The following is a 17,500-nucleotide window of genomic DNA, read 5'->3' on the forward strand; positions in this document are numbered from 1 at the left end:
TATATATATATATACATTTAATTTTGATACTTTTATTAATATACACACTTAAATACTGATCTTAACGCGATGTAGTTATACTAACGTAACTATTTATAAACGTATTCTATATTTAGTATTCCAAGTACTCAATGAAGTATTCCAAGCGTCTGAGTTTTCCAGATGTTTCCAAATTTTCTGAAATAAAGTTTACTTTCTTCTTTGTGTTTGTTTATTTATCAGTTTAATGTTATTTTTTTTGAACATGAGTGAATGAATAATCTTTTTTTTATTATTACAGTCTATATACAAACGTTTACAAATTTGTTTATAAAATAAATTGCAGGTCGTGAGAGTACCGATAAAGAAGAACATCTAGAAGAATTAGTGAACCGATTGGAAAACGTAACGAGACGACTCGAAAACGTACACTTTGCAGTTCAGACGCAAGACACTGCTGTACAAACGAGCACACCTTCCCCGAGGAGATCTACGTCATCAGGAAGTAGTTTATCTCTATCGTCGAAGCAGGAAACCGTTCCAAATCCACCTACAAAGATGTCGATCGCTGGATATGAGGACTTTTTAGCTGGACCAGTTAAAGAATATCTACAGTTAAGTCAAAAAATTGGCGGCGATGTAGATGTTCATAGCAAGCTTGTGGAAAAAGCTTTTCAGTAAGTAATATTTTAGTTTTATGAGATTAAAGAACGAAGACGTATATACGATATAGACGAATGTATATATTGAATAAATTATTAAATAAATAATATTAAATTATTAAATAATAATAAATTGTTAAATATATATTCTAATTTCAGGATTCAGCTTCAGTTTATACACATGGCGGCGAGTCGTCCTGCACCAATGAATCAATCCGAACAAGTATCTTTATTTGCGCCTATGTCTGCACAAATACAACAGATTCAAGAATTTCGCGAGAAGAATCGTGGATCTCCATTCTTTAATCACTTATCAGCAATTAGTGAAAGTATCCCAGCTTTGGGATGGGTCGCAGTGTCTCCTACACCAGCTCCTTATGTAAAAGAAATGAATGACGCCGGTCAATTTTACACTAATCGTGTATTAAAAGATTGGAAAGAAAAGTAAGCTTTTTTAAAACTCATTATTTTTTTTAATTTATTCCAGAGCGAAACTAAAACTTACTTATTTATAGAGACAAAATACACATAGACTGGTGTAAAGCGTGGGTGCAAACATTGACCGACTTGCAACAGTATGTCCGTCAACATCATACGACGGGTTTAGTATGGGGAAAAACTGGCACACCTGCGGGCGTATGCTTACCACCCCCTCCGCCACCTTCGATGCCAATCGGAGATATTGCACCGACGTTGAATGACGACAGAAGCGCCCTTTTTGCTCAGATTAATCAAGGAGAAGATATCACAAAAAGTGAATACATTTATTATATATATATTTTTTTCGTAATTCTATATAATCTCTATACGAGAATATATTATACGTAATATATAATATTTATATTATAGGTTTGAAAAAAGTCACTTCCGATATGCAAACACATAAAAATCCTGCTTTAAGATCCGGTCCGGCACCATTTAAAGCGCCAGTCAACGCGATACCGATGAAAACTGTGTTGTCAGCAAGCGCACCTATTGACAAGCCACCTGTATTTACTAGAGATGGCAAAAAATGGCTCGTGGTATGAAATTTCGTAAAGGAATAATAAACATATTAAATAATGTTTTACTATACATATTATATTATTATTATATATATTAAAAATATTCTATTTTTCAGGAATATCATAAGGGTGAGAATTTAGTAATTGATAACGTAGAGATGAATAATGTGGTTTATATGTTTCGGTGCCAAGATAGCACACTTACTGTCAAAGGCAAAGTGAATTCCGTTGTTATGGATTCCTGTCGCAAATCGTCCGTTGTATTTGATTCCCTGGTATCCAGTATCGAATTTGTTAATTGTCAAAGCGTACAAATGCAGGTATGTATGGCTACACAATAGCTCCTTTTGTTATTGGCGTATATAGTTTAGCTTTTGAAATAAGACTATATATTTTTTTAGTTATAGAAACTAGATTGATATATAAAAGATAGATACCAATGCTAGATGTTGATATAATAAGAAATTTTGTTCTTTTTAATACGTACGAGAAATTGTACGAGAATTTCCTTTTCGACACTGCTCTTAATTTTAGGATATCTAATTTAATTTTCCAAAAAGTTTTTCTATCTTATAGATAATTTAATACATACAAATGTAAAAAAAGATGTTTATTTAGAAAAAATGCACTCTTATATAAAAGAATTCGATAAATAAAAATATTAAAAATATTTACAGAGATAAGATAAGTTATACGTCTCATGTCATTCATTGTAAGTTAGACATTGATGTACATGTATCTGTAATGGAAGGTTTCGCCGTAACTTCTTTTTCCTTCTTTTCAACAGTAATAGTCCACAATTTGTTTTTATGTATCAGCAAATCAGTCGTGGGACTGATATTCTTCGTGTTTAAAATAAATAGATCCGCCGGATATTTCTTCCGTAAATCATCATTTGCCATAATAGAAATAACAATCATCTCTTTAGAAGCAATCTTTTTTATATGCTGCATTATGCTTGTATCTGATTTACTTTCATATATATCGCTTTTATCTGAATGTTCTTTATCGATTGCCAAGGATTTTACATTTTGATCACTAGACGAAATTCCCGAATGTTTTTTTGGTGTGTTTTCTTTGAACGTCATATTAAGTTTTTCCGAATCTTTATTGAATACGTTCTTTTCTAAATTTAATTTAGTTAAATGTGATACAGTCCTCTCTACATGCAAATGCCTATTTATTGAAACATTGTTATTTCGCACAACTTCCTCATCTGTTGCATGAACTTTTGTATAAGTCTTTTCTTCCAACATAGTCAATGGACTTTTCATAGGACTCCTCGCGTGCCCTTGATGTTTTATTCTGTGAGATGATTCTACACGATTTTTTAAAATTGGTATACAAGATTTAGTGGATACTCTTTGTGGTGATATAATAGACTTTGATTGAGTTATGAGTCGCAATTTATTTTTTACACACTTATTTTTATCATTGTGCAGCTTTGCATATGGCTGATGTAATGTACCGCTGGTGTATTTCGTATTATGACGCATCAAAAATGAAGGTGATTTTTTTGGGTATATATTAACTTTTAAATCTTTACGTCTATTAGTTATTAAAGACATGTCACTTTTAGTTTTAACTTGAGAATATGTTTGGAATGGTTTTGTGGAATAACGTTCTATTCGAGGCGATAAATTTGCAATGCCTATAGATATTTCATCATTTTGTTTTAAATTATTTAATAAGGTACTATCTGTATTTAATGTTTCATTTTCTTTATTTAATGAGAGAGGTAATAAAGAAGCAGTGGGATCGAAAATGAAATCGTTTTCCTTCAACATCATTAAAGAAGATGTTGTTTTCGGATTTGTCGAATAATCACGTTTTGATTTATCAAGAATAAGATTTGAGTTAATAAGTATTGTCAAGTTAGAATATTCTGATGGTAATTCGCTTGGCGTTACTATATTTGTATTTGAACGTTTATCCAGGGATATTTGTTGTTTAGTAACATTTTGTTTTGTTTCTTTCTGTACGTTTAATTTTAAATGTGAATGTTTCATGTCCGATATAGATTTGGAAGGTACGTTCATTTTTACATCACTTATTATCTCTTCGTCAGTAAAATACGAATTACTATGAGAAGTCGAATTGCAATTAGATTTCATTAGATAGTCTTCGCGTGCTGTGTGAATAACTTTTGCATCAGCATTTGCAACATCGAGTGAAAAATATGATATTATTGATGGTTTACTTTCAGTGATTTGCGTCTGCTTTTTACGTTTATGGAAATCTGCATTCACATCAACTATAATATCTTTATCAATTGTATTATTTTCTGTATTTGAGTGTTCTTTACGACGAGTCGAATTCGATATTTTGTGCGTAGATTTTGAGTCAATTTTATGAGAATATGTTACAACTTCTGGAAGAGACAAATCAACTTTTTCCTTTTCTAATTCTGTAGGTATTCCGGATTGTTGTGTATTGTTCTTGATAGAGAATTTATTCTTAATAGGAGTAATAAGCGCGAACATTCCTGGGTTTCTCTTTAAGTGCAGGTCAGAAGATTTTAAATCATTTTCTGTTTTCTGTTTGTATTCTTCTATGTAATTTGGCCATGTATTTGTTAAAATGTCTGATGATTCCTTTGAAGAACCAATAATTTGGTCGGTTCTGCTAGATGGTGCGATCGATCGATTATATACTACTACATGATTCGCCTTATCCGAACATCGAAAAATATCGTTTTTACCTTGATATTGAAGTGCTCTGCGTGCTTTGAAAATTGCTATATTTTGACTTTGAAGAAAAGTGTCCATATAATCTCTGATATTTTTAACACGTTCCAATATGAGATCTTCGAATTTTAACATTGTCGGCGAATGTTTATCGATTATGTTGTCGTCGATATCGGACGTTGCATTTTCTCTTAAATTTTCTTGTACACATGTCTGAATATTTTGTAGGACAGTTTTCGTTTGCATCGATCTTTCATCCATATCAATTGGTATCGTTATCGAGATTACTTTTTCATAAATTGGAGGTTTTAACGAAATATTCTTAATCTCAACATTATTATTATTATGACTCGCGAGATCCGTAATACTAAAATATTCCGAAGATGTTTTGCGAATATAATCTTGGCTCTTCGTATTTTGTTCGTCTTCACAATGCGGAAGTGTATTTACTTTTTTCAAATATTGAGGAAATAAGTCACGTCGTTGTTTCATTTCTAGACAGATGTAACGCTGATTAATTTTATCATGAGAGTTACTAACAACTGGCTCTTCCTCTTTGATATCTATTATCATCGAAGGAAAATTATTATTTGATATCAGTGAAGATTCATCCGCAATATCTCCTTGTTTTACATTATTTATCGGACACTTCGTTCTTGATTGTGTCAGTAAAGTATTCTTGAAATGCAAAGCCTCTTGAAGCAATAATATCGTCGATTTATTTTCCCTGTTATTGCTATTGTTTGATATTTTACTTTGACTGCTATTTTGAGATATTGTCACATTTTCTCGGTTTTGTTCTTTATCAAATGTGTTGCTGACTTTTTTAGTAGCGAATCTTTCCTCTAACAATGCCTCGTTTTGAATTTGATTGTCCTTTTTTTCAGGAGATAAGATATAAAATATTCTTTCTGATATTGCTTCAGATATGTTATCTCGTGTATTGAATAAAGTATTTGTTTTAATTGCATCTTTATTGACTTCGGAATTCGATTCTATTTTGTGGTTACAATTGCGATCTAAAATATTTTCCCACAAGCAGTCTTTGTATTCATTTTCGTAACTTTCTGATGTCTGTAATTTTGCATTGCGGGAACATGAGTGTGATTTTGCTGATACAAATGCTGATGTTGGAAGATTGCTCTGTATATCATGTTGACTAAATCCTTTAGAGTAAGTATTTTGCAATGTAAGATTTTCACTAGAACGTTGATACGTTTTCGACGTACGTGATGAATCGGCTAAGGAAGATAAACTGTCTTTTGAGCGATTTAGCTCGAAATATTCGCTTGAAATATTCATGACCGGATATGTTATAAATGAATTTATTTCATTGATTTTTTTTTTTGTCGATTCTTGTTTTTTTGTGGACTGATTCGTGTCTTGATATGTTTGCAACACATTACGTAAATTCTGAAGTCTCTTTCTGACTTTAATTAAAGTTTCCTGAGAAGGTTGTATATTTTGAATTGGTTGCATTGGAATAACTGAAATGGATTCTCTCGAGGACACATGATTGTTTGTCTTTAAAGCAGCAATGTCTTTAGATACATTCACCTTATTTGGATAATATATCTCTTTTGTCATATTACATTGCACCCGTTTTACGCATTTTTTTTCATTTATTTTCTCTTTTTTTGCTGTTACAGAAGCCTCGCAGAATATTTTTCTTTTTTCCGTTGTCGACAAAGCTGTCTAAAATATATATATAATTATCATACATTATTTACTGAGCTAATTTAAGTATGATTGATAAACTTACTTGTTCTGCTGTGTGTGCGGTTTTTAAAGATTTGCTCATTTTTGATGGCTGATTCAATGAACGTAGATATTTATCGTTACGTTGCAATTCTTTGAGAAATGATTTACATTTATAGATAGTCTCTGTGAATTTCTGGCATGGATTGTATTTAGCATTTATCGCATATATATCATTCTGCATTGAGGAAGGAGTCATTTTTAAAGATTTATGATTAATTACGTCCGAATTCAATGGTAGAAGCTGCACATTTCGGCGTTGCAACGTGAAATTTTTACTTTTAGAGAGATCATTTTTCTTCGTTCTCACATTTTGCGGATATATATGTGCCCTCGCTGAATATATACTAACAAAATAAGCTAACTCAGTGATTGCACAGGTTATCTTAAAGATTTTACGCTTTCTCTGAATTCTTATTACTATATGATAAAATAAAACGAGTAATAATTAATTATCATGTTATATATTAATATGTTTTTTTTAGTTTTTGATGAAGATTTCGCCGGGCAAAACATTAATAGTTTCCTATTAATATTTTTCTTTATTTTTAGTTTTTCTATTAATGCTTTATTAACAGTTTTCCATTAATGTCTTTGCGTAAAAAAAATTAAATAAGATTGGAAATCATCATCGAGAGAAAGTGCAAAATATTTCTGAAGCAATCTAAGACTATTGTGCTTATCTGTATAAAAATTGCATAGTGTTATATGAATAGGAAAAATTAATGTAAAATCGAATATATTTTTAATTTTTGTACTTCACAGATTGGTCACTAGTAGATTTTAAAGTTTCAATGCTACTGCAGGCTGTTGATAATTCATTGTGTTTAATATATTGTGGAACACATTCTTCTTTTATATCAAAATGATTCATTAGTTTTGCTTCTGATGAATGAAACACTTTTGAACAAGGAGTATATATTTTACTCTCCGATGAAGGGCTGAAATAAAGCATTATTATGAAATAAACACAAATGTATTAAAATCCGTATTCTTTTATAATTGACTCATTAAAAATTAATTATTCAATATTTTGTTAATTATTCAATATTTAAAATTTTTATACGTACTTTAATAGCACATGTTTTAGCCAATTTTTTCGGTCACCTGGATTGGATAAAGTCATTCTGATCTTCCGCAACTTTGGATTTAAATTACAGATTTGATGTGGTAATGGCCAAGTTCCATATTGCATTTTGTATGTTAAAACATTGATTTTCAATTCTAGATCCTGAATTTTATACCCGATTTTATTTAGTATTTGTTTATTAAGCACAGCTTGTTTCATGTGCATGTTTTTGCAATATTTTATACGGATAAGTATCGTGGAAGTGATGACTATCGCTAAAACCTTCAAATATTAGACAATGAAGTATAATCAAACATTTTTATAAACCTAATAATAATTTAGCTAGAAAAAAATTCTAATTTTATGAAACTAGAACAAAAATAATTTGTAAATTTAAAATATTTAGTTTGTAATATAAATCCTTAACAAAAACAAAAACTTTAAAAGCGATTAGTAATAATCTGTGTATACATAATTGCATACCCATATAAATCCCTCTTTTGCTAAATAATCTACGACATCAGATACAACTTCGCTCCACAAATAATTTGCCACCCCGATTACACAGTCTTTCCAATTTGTCTCACATGTTACCGCTGCAGTTTCGAAATTTCCACCTAAAACATTCCCATTCGTTCGAATTTTTTGCAAAATAAATAAATATTTTGACGTACACTATTTATGTTTTATTTAGCATAGCGTTAAAAATAAGAAAAAATGTTCTTACCAACTTTCCACGGCATTTTTATGTACGCAATGTTTGTTGAAATGATATTTTAATGCAAATGAAATTGTGCATGTAAAATTCGGAGGACTGTCAGGCTTCTATATCTTCCACTACCGATACATGTTCGGCATGGTTTGCAAAGCCGAGCACTTACGCATTGGCAATTGTTATCGAAATGCGCTCTGAATATATTGTCAATTACTGCGAGTACTGGTTCGAGTTTTAGCCTAATATGTTAATAACATATGTTAATAATCATATTTTTTTTATATATTTATTACAGGTACTTGGAAAGGTACCTACAATTTCTATTGACAAAACGGACGGTTGTCAAATGTATTTAAGTACGGATTCCTTGGGTGTTGAACTCATCACCAGCAAATCTAGTGAAATGAATGTCATGGTGCCCAAAGCCAATGGAGATTATGTAAGTTACAATTTACAATTTTATAATTTTTATAATCCTATGAATATATTACATTACAGAGCGAATATCCAGTACCGGAACAATTTAAGACTACTATTAGTAAGAACGGTCTTAATACCATGGCTGTTGATTCTCTTGGTTAAAAATGAAGAATTTATTTATAGGCGTAGCCTATGCATCTTCTTAACAATATAATTAAAGGTATGATCATCAAAGATATTATCAATTTATTAATAATATTATTTATCTATTATCTTCTGCAAATAATGCAGAATTAAAGAAAATATCAGATTTAGTATTGTATATTTCGCTTATGTCTAATGGATTGGCTTCGATCATATATACATATATATATCACTATGTTCCTGAATATAAGTTGTACACATCGACGAAATGCATTCGGTAATTAACAGTAACGACGTATTGTTAAATTGTTTGAGAAATTTTTTGCTGTTTGAGGATCCTTATATTATCAGGCTAACGTATTTAATTGTATTGAATCATTAAATATCTTGAATCTCAAGATAATCTACTTTTGCAAAATGCTGAACTCCTTTAATGGTTATAATACATCTAATGGAGTTTGTGGATTATTATGGGATTTTTTTCTGTGGTATAGGTATTATATATTTATATATTTTAAGATCAAAAATGAGAAAAGACATAACGAATGATGTTAAACATAGTATGGACAAAAGTTTTATCGTCTTCGAGTCACTCTTTTATACATTTACACCATTTTTTATCGTACGAGAAGTTTTGCTCAAACCTGTCGCTGCACAGAACTTTCTGGTATGCCGGATGAAATGAACATTGTACATGTACAGCTATCAGGAACCAGATATACTAGGCCTCTGAGCATTACTCCTAAATGGTGTCGGATGCCATCATCAATAGTTCGATATATTTTGCCTCTACACTTTTACTCTGTTGTTCAGTATTATACAATATTTACAAATGAGATATCAATAATCAAGAAATGGAAATCTAATAGTGTGGACATTTAACGAGAATATGCTAATACTAATATTACTTGAGTAAGATAAAATTACTTAAGTAAAGTACTAAATGACATTTGTAATGAACAAAACAGCGACATCATTAGCAATTATTTGTTTATATCGCACAATTTGTAATAAAATATATAATTATTTCATCTATTTTTAATCTGATAACAGTATTATAAAATTATTTACGAAAGCTTTTATTTAAACGTTAATATTATACGATATATTTAATATTTTTCGTGGAAATGATTTTTGGTGATGAAAATCTGACTAATAAAGTGAAGTTGTATATCATTCTTTGTATCATTATATTGCATATTTACCTTCTAATTGTCCAACTAAAATTGAAGACAATGAAAAGAACATGAATTTTACAAAAAGAATATATTTGTTGCCATTTTTTCTTCTAAATTTCACATTAATTATAAATTTTATAATAATTTCGTAATATATGTACACATTATTGTGTGAAGATAAGTCGTGTCTTTTTACATTATAGACTAGACTTTTTATTTGATCAGATCTTGCCAATAGCATAATTTAAAATACTTGTTTAAAAGCAGAATTAATACAAATTAAGTTAATTTCTGCGTGAACATTATTATCTACATAAAGATCTGTATACTGAAATAACTAACCATTAATAATACGACATTGAGAGAGATTTGCAACGTTCTAAATAAATAATCGCAAAGTTTTTTTCTACTTTTTCTCGATATATATACACAATTAATCTAGAAGTAAAAGAATCCTTCTTTTAAAGATATAATTATAGAATCTCTAAAATTTCGCAACAGTCTATTGAGTTTTGTTGCTAGTGTAATTAATTTAATTCTATTTCTATGCTATAAAAGAATGTGGAATGTTCTATCACATTTCCTTTTGTAATTCGCTTTTACGTCTTAAACGGTACCGTTTATGATCCATTCTTTTCAAGCAAATTTTATTTAATTGCACTTTGTAGATACTTGCATGAATTAATATTAAGCTCTCATTGTCTTCAGATTGATATTACCACATCTTTGTATAGAAAGATAATTATAGTACCATAAAATTGTATGACTTGAGAAAATAAAAATACACTTATATATATTGCCTTTAATAAGACGTTGATGCGACGTATCTTTATGTATAACTTATATACAATTAACTTTCCCTCAATGAGACTATATCTATTCATCGAACTGCACTAGCTTACTTATATAAATATAAATCGTGTTTACATTATCATATTGACATATCAGTCTTGTATTATCGCGAGATTGTGGAACAATCTCGTTCGTCGCTGCCGTCGGAACATTCCAAAAATCCATTACAGACACGTGATTTGGGTAAACACTCTCCGAGAGGACATCTGTGACCTTTGCAGAACTCTACTGCAGACGGTTGGATATCTTTCTGTGTGATGACATAATCGATGTATGACATATAGGAATAAATTTTTGTATAGACACCCGGTCGTTCTCGCCTTCCGCATCCGTAGCCATTTGAGGTAATTCCTGATCAAAAAAAGATATTTATATTTAGATGAAGGGACAGAGAAATTTATTTAAATATTCAATTTCATACCTTGTAGTACATAACGATTTTCAAACGGTGATAAGCATACCAAAGGACCACCACTGTCTCCAAGACAGGCGTCTTTGCCACCGTTTTCCAACCCTGCGCAGAGCATTCCATTTGTAATTCTATATAGCGGCAAGAATAGAGTCTTCCTTCGACAATCTTCTGTCGACATGACTGGAATTTGTACTTCTTGCAATGTATCAGCTGTTAAATGTAAATAACAGGATTTATATTATATGAAACCTTTTTAATGTAAGATTACGATCACCTTTGCCAAGATGAATTTATCCTACTTACGAAACACCCTGCCGATTTCATATAACTGACCCCATCCAGTGACCACGCATACAGTCCCAGTGAGTACCGGTGCTTTCGGGAGGCATACTGGTCGTATATAGTCACTGAAACTAACTGCTCGTTCGAGTCTTATTACGGCTATATCATTGAGGAATACATGATCAACATAATCTGGATGTAGTGATATATAATCCACTCGTAAGAGTTGCTCATGTGGACTTCGGAAACTTCCTCTACGAGTTGCACCGATTCTTGCAACCCAATAGTTATTCTGTGCGCTGCAAGGCAATATTTTCAATTAAAACCTTGTATTGAAGCTATATACAAAAAATTGTCATCTTTCAACTTACTGAGAAAAGCAGTGCCCAGCACTGATAACCCATCTATCATTGATTAAAGCACCACCGCATTGGTAATTACCATCCTTGTATAAAGCTACTTGCCATGGCCAATTGCCCACGGAACTGCTAGCACCACCGACAATCCTGAAAACGAGAAAAAGAAAATAATATTTGTTTTAAAATATTCAATTCCGAGTTTCATGCCCGAATGACAGAATTAGTGCAATAATATTTTATGACATACCTTGCGGTCGATGCCACCTGAGTTCTTATTCCGCATTCGAAATTTTTGCATCTTATTTTAAGAACCTCGCCGCTTGGGCACTGAGATGATTTGAAAGACAAAGCTGTTCTATCTGAAAGATCTGATTTATCATACGACAAAGTGTAGTAAAATCGGTTCGATGGCGGGTTTTGATCTAGCACTTTTTCCACCATTTCATAATCTCTGCAAACAAAGAGCTTTCAGTATAAAAAAATTTGTTATAGAAAAAAATGTACAGAAATTTGACTTTCTTATAGAAATGAATTTGTAAAGAAATTTCTGTTAATCGAGATTTTAACGGTGATATGATACTTACTGATACGTAATGGCCTTGCATGCAGCCTTGGCAAGATCCTCGATGGACCACGTAACTTGACGCACGTGCTGCTCTTGTGTGAGACTATTCGTATTGACAAAACAAAGTTTTCCCCATTTACCATTTTTTCGTATGCTAAGTATTCCTTTATTGTTGTAATTATCGATCTCATTATTGTTATAAACTTTTGCTATTGGAAAGGTTCTTTTGTTATCTTTGATATGCAAATTATTCCCCGGAATCAAACCGTTCCTTAAAACGTTCGAAGACGTTTCTCTACTGGAAACTGCAACTTCGATGTTACTCTCCTCCACATCTCTATTCCGAGTCAACTCTTGATTGATTAATTTCGAAGATAGATTATTCTTGTCGTTTATTAATCTTTCAGATTGTAAATTATCTATGTATAGAGTGGTTGTGTCTTTCTCTGTAATAGAAGATTCTCTGTTTCTCTCGATTACTTGATCGAGACGTTTGACCATCTCGGAATGATTTTTTGATAAGTTTTTTGTCAAGACAAGATCAATTTGTGACTCAGCTATGTTTTCCTCGTGTGTGTTATCTATTAAAGCAGTACATTTCTTTTCATCTTCGCCGCCGGGACAATCGCTAAAACCGTTGCATACCTTATCCGTATCAACACAGGATTTGCTATTACCGCATACGAATTGATCTTCCTCGCACCAATCTATAAAATAAAATTAAACGAGTAAGAAATGAGATGTGAGAAGATTTTTAGCTGACCCTTGAAAGTTAATTGGAGCTAATTGAAATTTAATTAAGTTTAATTTAATTAAGTTTTAATTTACTTAAGTTTTATGAGTTATCGTGACAATCCGAATTAAATAATTTTACCGCAATTGCTCTCGTCTGAATAATCCCAACAATCGGCGATACCGTCGCAAATTTTCTGATACAATAGCTGTGTTTTGAGGAAATCAGCGCACGTACAATTAGCCTCGTCTTCCGCGCCTGGACATTCTACTAGCATGTTACAAATCGCGCTGGAGTCTAAGCATTTCCCGTCTTCACAAAGGAAGCCAACGCAACTATCTGTGAAAATATGGTACGAAAATATGGTATTATTATAAGTAGATAATATATTGAAAACATGAATTTTTTTGGATGATGTTATTATATTTTTGATGATTGGTGAAATACTAAATTACGAATTTTCGGTTTATAGATTGCTTTTTTAATTTATGAATTAATATAACAGTTGTACAGTTGTTTATCAACTGTCATAAGATCTACTTTTACTGAAATAAGATACATACAAATATTCAAGCACTTATTAATATAGAATAATGGAAAAAAAGTAAAAAATATATTTTACGAATTTATATCATCAAATATGATGATACGTGAAAAAATTTATGCAGCAAGAATAAGAAAAAAATTTAATTTTTAATGTAATTCAATATGATTGTAGTAAAAAAACTACAGAAGCTACCCAAGCTCTGCGAACTAATACTTTTCCACTCGCCTATATTAGTTTTGCTGAGTTTTTGGATTGTTGGTACTGTATGTGTGTGTCTCGTATGTGTGTGTGTCTCGTTCTCTTCCTTGTTTAATATTTTAGTAAATATTTCCACACCGTCTCGACTTAATGTAAATTCCGAACTCGCGTTCTTTAGAGTCTCATTTCCAGTCACAACATCGGCGATTTTCTTCAGCTCTTCAATATCTAACAATAGCGCGTGGTCTTGAGATTGCAATATCTCGCTCAAGTTTAAATTGTTCCTAGTAATTTGTATGAGATCATCATTCATTTTGATTTGCGCGAGTTTCTTGAGCTTTTCCAACAGAATTCTATTCTCTTCGAGTGACATTTTTCTGTCCGACGTTTGCATCGTCCTTAGGTTCGCCGCTGATAAAAGTGGCCGTTTCTGAATTAACGAAAGTGTCGTCTCCGTTGTGTTGACAGTCGATTCGGATGATTTATCTGCTTCATCATTCGAAGATTTCTCCGAATGAACAACTGGATTAGTGGAATTGGTGACGATGAATTTTAAAATGACTGGATCGTTTTTAATGTTGGAGGACACTCTGGTACTGATGGAAGTCACGACTTCGACTATTTGTTCCACTATAGTGCTTTTATAATTTGAGTTCTTCTCATCGGATTTTGTAGAGTTTCGGATCTTGTGCGAAGAGGTAGCTTCAGATGTGGATTCAGTATTCGTGTCTCTGTCATGCATGTAATCGCGCACTCCAAATAATTGCTCCAAAAGAGTCATATCAGGAAAGTCGATTTTTGGTTTTGGTCGCATCGGCCTACCAATTCCCGTGTTGCTTTTGATAGGCGCCAACGTCACGAGATTTTCTACTACATAAGCTTTTAAAGTCTCGTTATAAATCTTTTTTTTTGTAATTCATCATTGTTGACTGTCACTTCATCCGCGTGTGACTCCCAGTTTTCTTCCGATTCACCAGGCGTATGCTTGACAGTATCGATTTCGACGAAGGTTGAATTTCTCGATATGCCTCTCTTACCGCTCGAATCTTTGGCGATTAATTTTGGCTCTGAGTAACTCTCCGTTGTGCTAAAGTACGATTTATTATCATCTTTTATGATATTTGGCTTTGTCGACGTAATTTGTCCATTTTGTAGCTGGGTCATCGTATCGTCGTGCTCTACAATAGAAGTTTCTACTTCGACGATTCTCTTTGGTGGTAATGGCGTCAGAACTTTGTCTTGAAACAATTTTTCATCAGTGGACGTATCATCCGAAAGAGGTGGAGCATCCAAGTTATCAAAAGGAACGTTGATATTATAATTTACTACGGACGTAATTTTGTCGACGGGTATCGTGTGTCTAAAAGGTTTCGTTGTTGCTGGATTCTCAATCAAGCTGGATCCGAGACTACCACCATTTAAATTAGGAGTATTGTAACTTGTATAAATTGGTTGTTTTTGATTAATATTAACCTTCCTATTCCGCAACATGTCTTCATCTGTAGTCAGAATACTGCTTCCTCTGTATCGATTCTTCGCTTCTAATTCGATTTCCGTGTCTAGTATAGGTTCTGCTACACCAACACCATCCGTGAGCGAGTCATTCATAATTTTCTCTCTCTTAGACTCCATCGTCGATGCTGAATTATCAAACTTTGCTTCCACTTTTTGAGTAGCGTTTGAATTTTTATGTTTTTCTTGAAAGGCATTATTTTGTATTGAAATATTTTCGGGGACTCTGCGAGTCATCGAGCTCTCAGAGTTAGAGAGAGAAAGAGAAGTTATTCTTTCATTGCCATCATATGATGAAGCTTTTAATTTGACATTGTACATTTCCGAAGGCAGCTGACCAGCGACTTCAATATCTAGTTTTTCATGATTGTTTGATTTAGTTAGACCTGGATCGATTCGATCCCGCGGAAAATCGGTGTTGTCGATATCGAAGGTATTTATCTCGGATACATCATGAAAATTAACGGAATGTAACGGTAACTTTGGCACCGTTGATGTTGTGCTAGTTTCATCATTAGACATTTTAACGTTATCATGAAAATCGCTCGTCCTCGAAATGACTGTCCGCGTGGTCGACTCTGTATAACTGGTTTTTCTGACATCGTCGTTAGGTAACAACTTGAATTCCGTGTTTACATATCCTGGCACAATCGGTTTCCATGGTGAATTATTCTCAAAATCTGGATTGAGAAAATCTTTGAAAATATTCAAATCATTACGAACGGTTGTGGTTCCTGAAGGCGTAGTTTTCATTTCATTCTCCTGTTTTTCGTTCAATTTATCTTTATTAATCATAGCTGTTGTGGATTTTGTGAACAATGTCGAAGGTTCGTCAGTTGGCGAAGATTCCACGCGATTGAGTACTTTTTCTAATGTCGTGGTGTGTTTTTGCAATGGCGTTCTCCTAGTAGTAGCTAATCCTTTGTTATCTATTATTGGCTCGGATATTCCTTTAGTTGAATTTTCTGCGGTAATATTAATTTTTGTTGCTCTGTAGGTACCCTGGATAGTTGGAATGTTGTTAAAGTCTATATTCGGTTCGCTGTCGGTCTTGATTGGTTTTGTTTTTGATTTTGAACTCATAATCAAGCTGCTATTTCTATTTGGTCGTAATAAACCATTTTTAGTAATCATAGTATGTTTCTGCTGCCCTTGTTTCTGATTCACGATATTTTCTTGATTTATTCCTGGAATTTTTATAAAGAATTTTTACAAAGAATTTTTATTCGGAACTGATTTTATTTGATCAAGAACAAATAAATGAAGCAATAAGCAATTTTGATTTAGACGGTTTCGATTTGGATTATGCGTATGAATTGCAATATTTGTAACTAAACGAATTTTGCTAGAAGTTAATGGATAGAACTAATAAATTATGTTAATTGCAAAATATAATGTAAGAGGAAGAATGAGTGAAACATGTTTGTGGAAAAAAATATAAAAATGAAGAAAAATTTTAATAATTTGAAAATAAGAAGAATTTAAATGAAAAGTAGAAATAAAAAAAGAATAAATAAGAAAAACTGAATAATCGACGCGAGAAAATAAGTAGCAGAAATACGAAAATCTATAATTAAAATTTTAATGCTTTTGTGCAGTTTTACCTAAAGCTGATTCATTAAACTTATCGCTACTCACTTTTCACTGATGTAGACGTGAGATCTAATTCCATATCTTTGAATAATGATGATATAGAGTATGTTTCCTTGGCAATAATGTCTTGGATGGTGTCTTCAACATTTATGATCGACCGTGGTATCTTCCTTCGATCGAGATACAATCTGAAGAAAACTTTCAAAGTCCCATTCTCAAACTTGTCTATCATAGTTTGTTTGTAAGATAAACCGAGCACGCTTCTCCTAAATAGAAGCTCAAAAATATTTTTGAATTTTCGTTCTTTTTCTCGGAAGACCATGCTTGTGTTAAGTTTTAACATGGGATTATACCTCTCGCCTCTTATTATTCTGATGCTACACGAAAATCCAATGATAGCTGTAACCGAGAAACGGTAAGATTGAAACGTGAAGGTATTTCGCTATTTGTTATGTGTGTTATTTAAATATAGAAAACTCACCATTTTTAGAATCTGTTCGAAAAGCTGAAACATTTAATTAATAATAATTAGTTTAATTAATAATAATAATTAGTTATTTTATTATTTGATTTACTTTGAATTCTATACAAAAATTAAACATTTTTTTGAAGAAGTTTTTAAATTTATTTGTCTACTTTTATAATTTTTTTACATACACAAAACTTTTATATAAAATTTAATTAAGCAACTTAATGGATGATAAATTCAACATTTTCAACGTACCACCCATCCACAGAGCTAATCCAGCAATTGCCAGAACTACGACCAAGACTAACATAGCTGATATAATTAACATGGCACTGCCAAACCTCCATGTAGTATTACCATTT

General features: G+C 32.1%; 2 protein-coding genes across 2 annotated transcripts in view; one reads left to right on the top strand and one right to left on the bottom strand.

Moving 5' to 3' along the window:
• The window catches only part of LOC105619683, a 12,543-nt gene extending 4,087 nt beyond the window's left edge, over positions 1–8,456 (top strand). The window contains exons 3-9 of the mRNA XM_012201202.1: positions 326–656; positions 801–1,085; positions 1,157–1,395; positions 1,491–1,663; positions 1,762–1,965; positions 8,170–8,313; positions 8,373–8,456. Coding sequence (XP_012056592.1) covers positions 326–656; positions 801–1,085; positions 1,157–1,395; positions 1,491–1,663; positions 1,762–1,965; positions 8,170–8,313; positions 8,373–8,456 — 1,460 coding nt within the window. The remainder of the gene's footprint in view (positions 1–325; positions 657–800; positions 1,086–1,156; positions 1,396–1,490; positions 1,664–1,761; positions 1,966–8,169; positions 8,314–8,372) is intronic.
• A 2,115-nt stretch (positions 8,457–10,571) lies between these two features.
• LOC105619529 overlaps positions 10,572–17,500 on the bottom strand; it is a 14,021-nt gene continuing 7,092 nt past the window's right edge. The window contains 12 exon segments of the mRNA XM_012201047.1: positions 10,572–10,819; positions 10,890–11,090; positions 11,184–11,461; positions 11,534–11,668; positions 11,769–11,972; positions 12,106–12,793; positions 12,961–13,158; positions 13,592–14,476; positions 14,479–16,263; positions 16,715–17,068; positions 17,151–17,174; positions 17,394–17,500. The exon segment at positions 17,394–17,500 is cut by the window's right edge and continues 56 nt beyond it. Of these exon segments, the coding sequence (XP_012056437.1) occupies positions 10,572–10,819; positions 10,890–11,090; positions 11,184–11,461; positions 11,534–11,668; positions 11,769–11,972; positions 12,106–12,793; positions 12,961–13,158; positions 13,592–14,476; positions 14,479–16,263; positions 16,715–17,068; positions 17,151–17,174; positions 17,394–17,500 (5,107 nt within the window).

The sequence above is a fragment of the Atta cephalotes genome (assembly GCF_000143395.1).
Source record: "Atta cephalotes unplaced genomic scaffold scaffold00022, whole genome shotgun sequence".
NCBI lineage: Eukaryota > Metazoa > Arthropoda > Insecta > Hymenoptera > Formicidae > Atta > Atta cephalotes.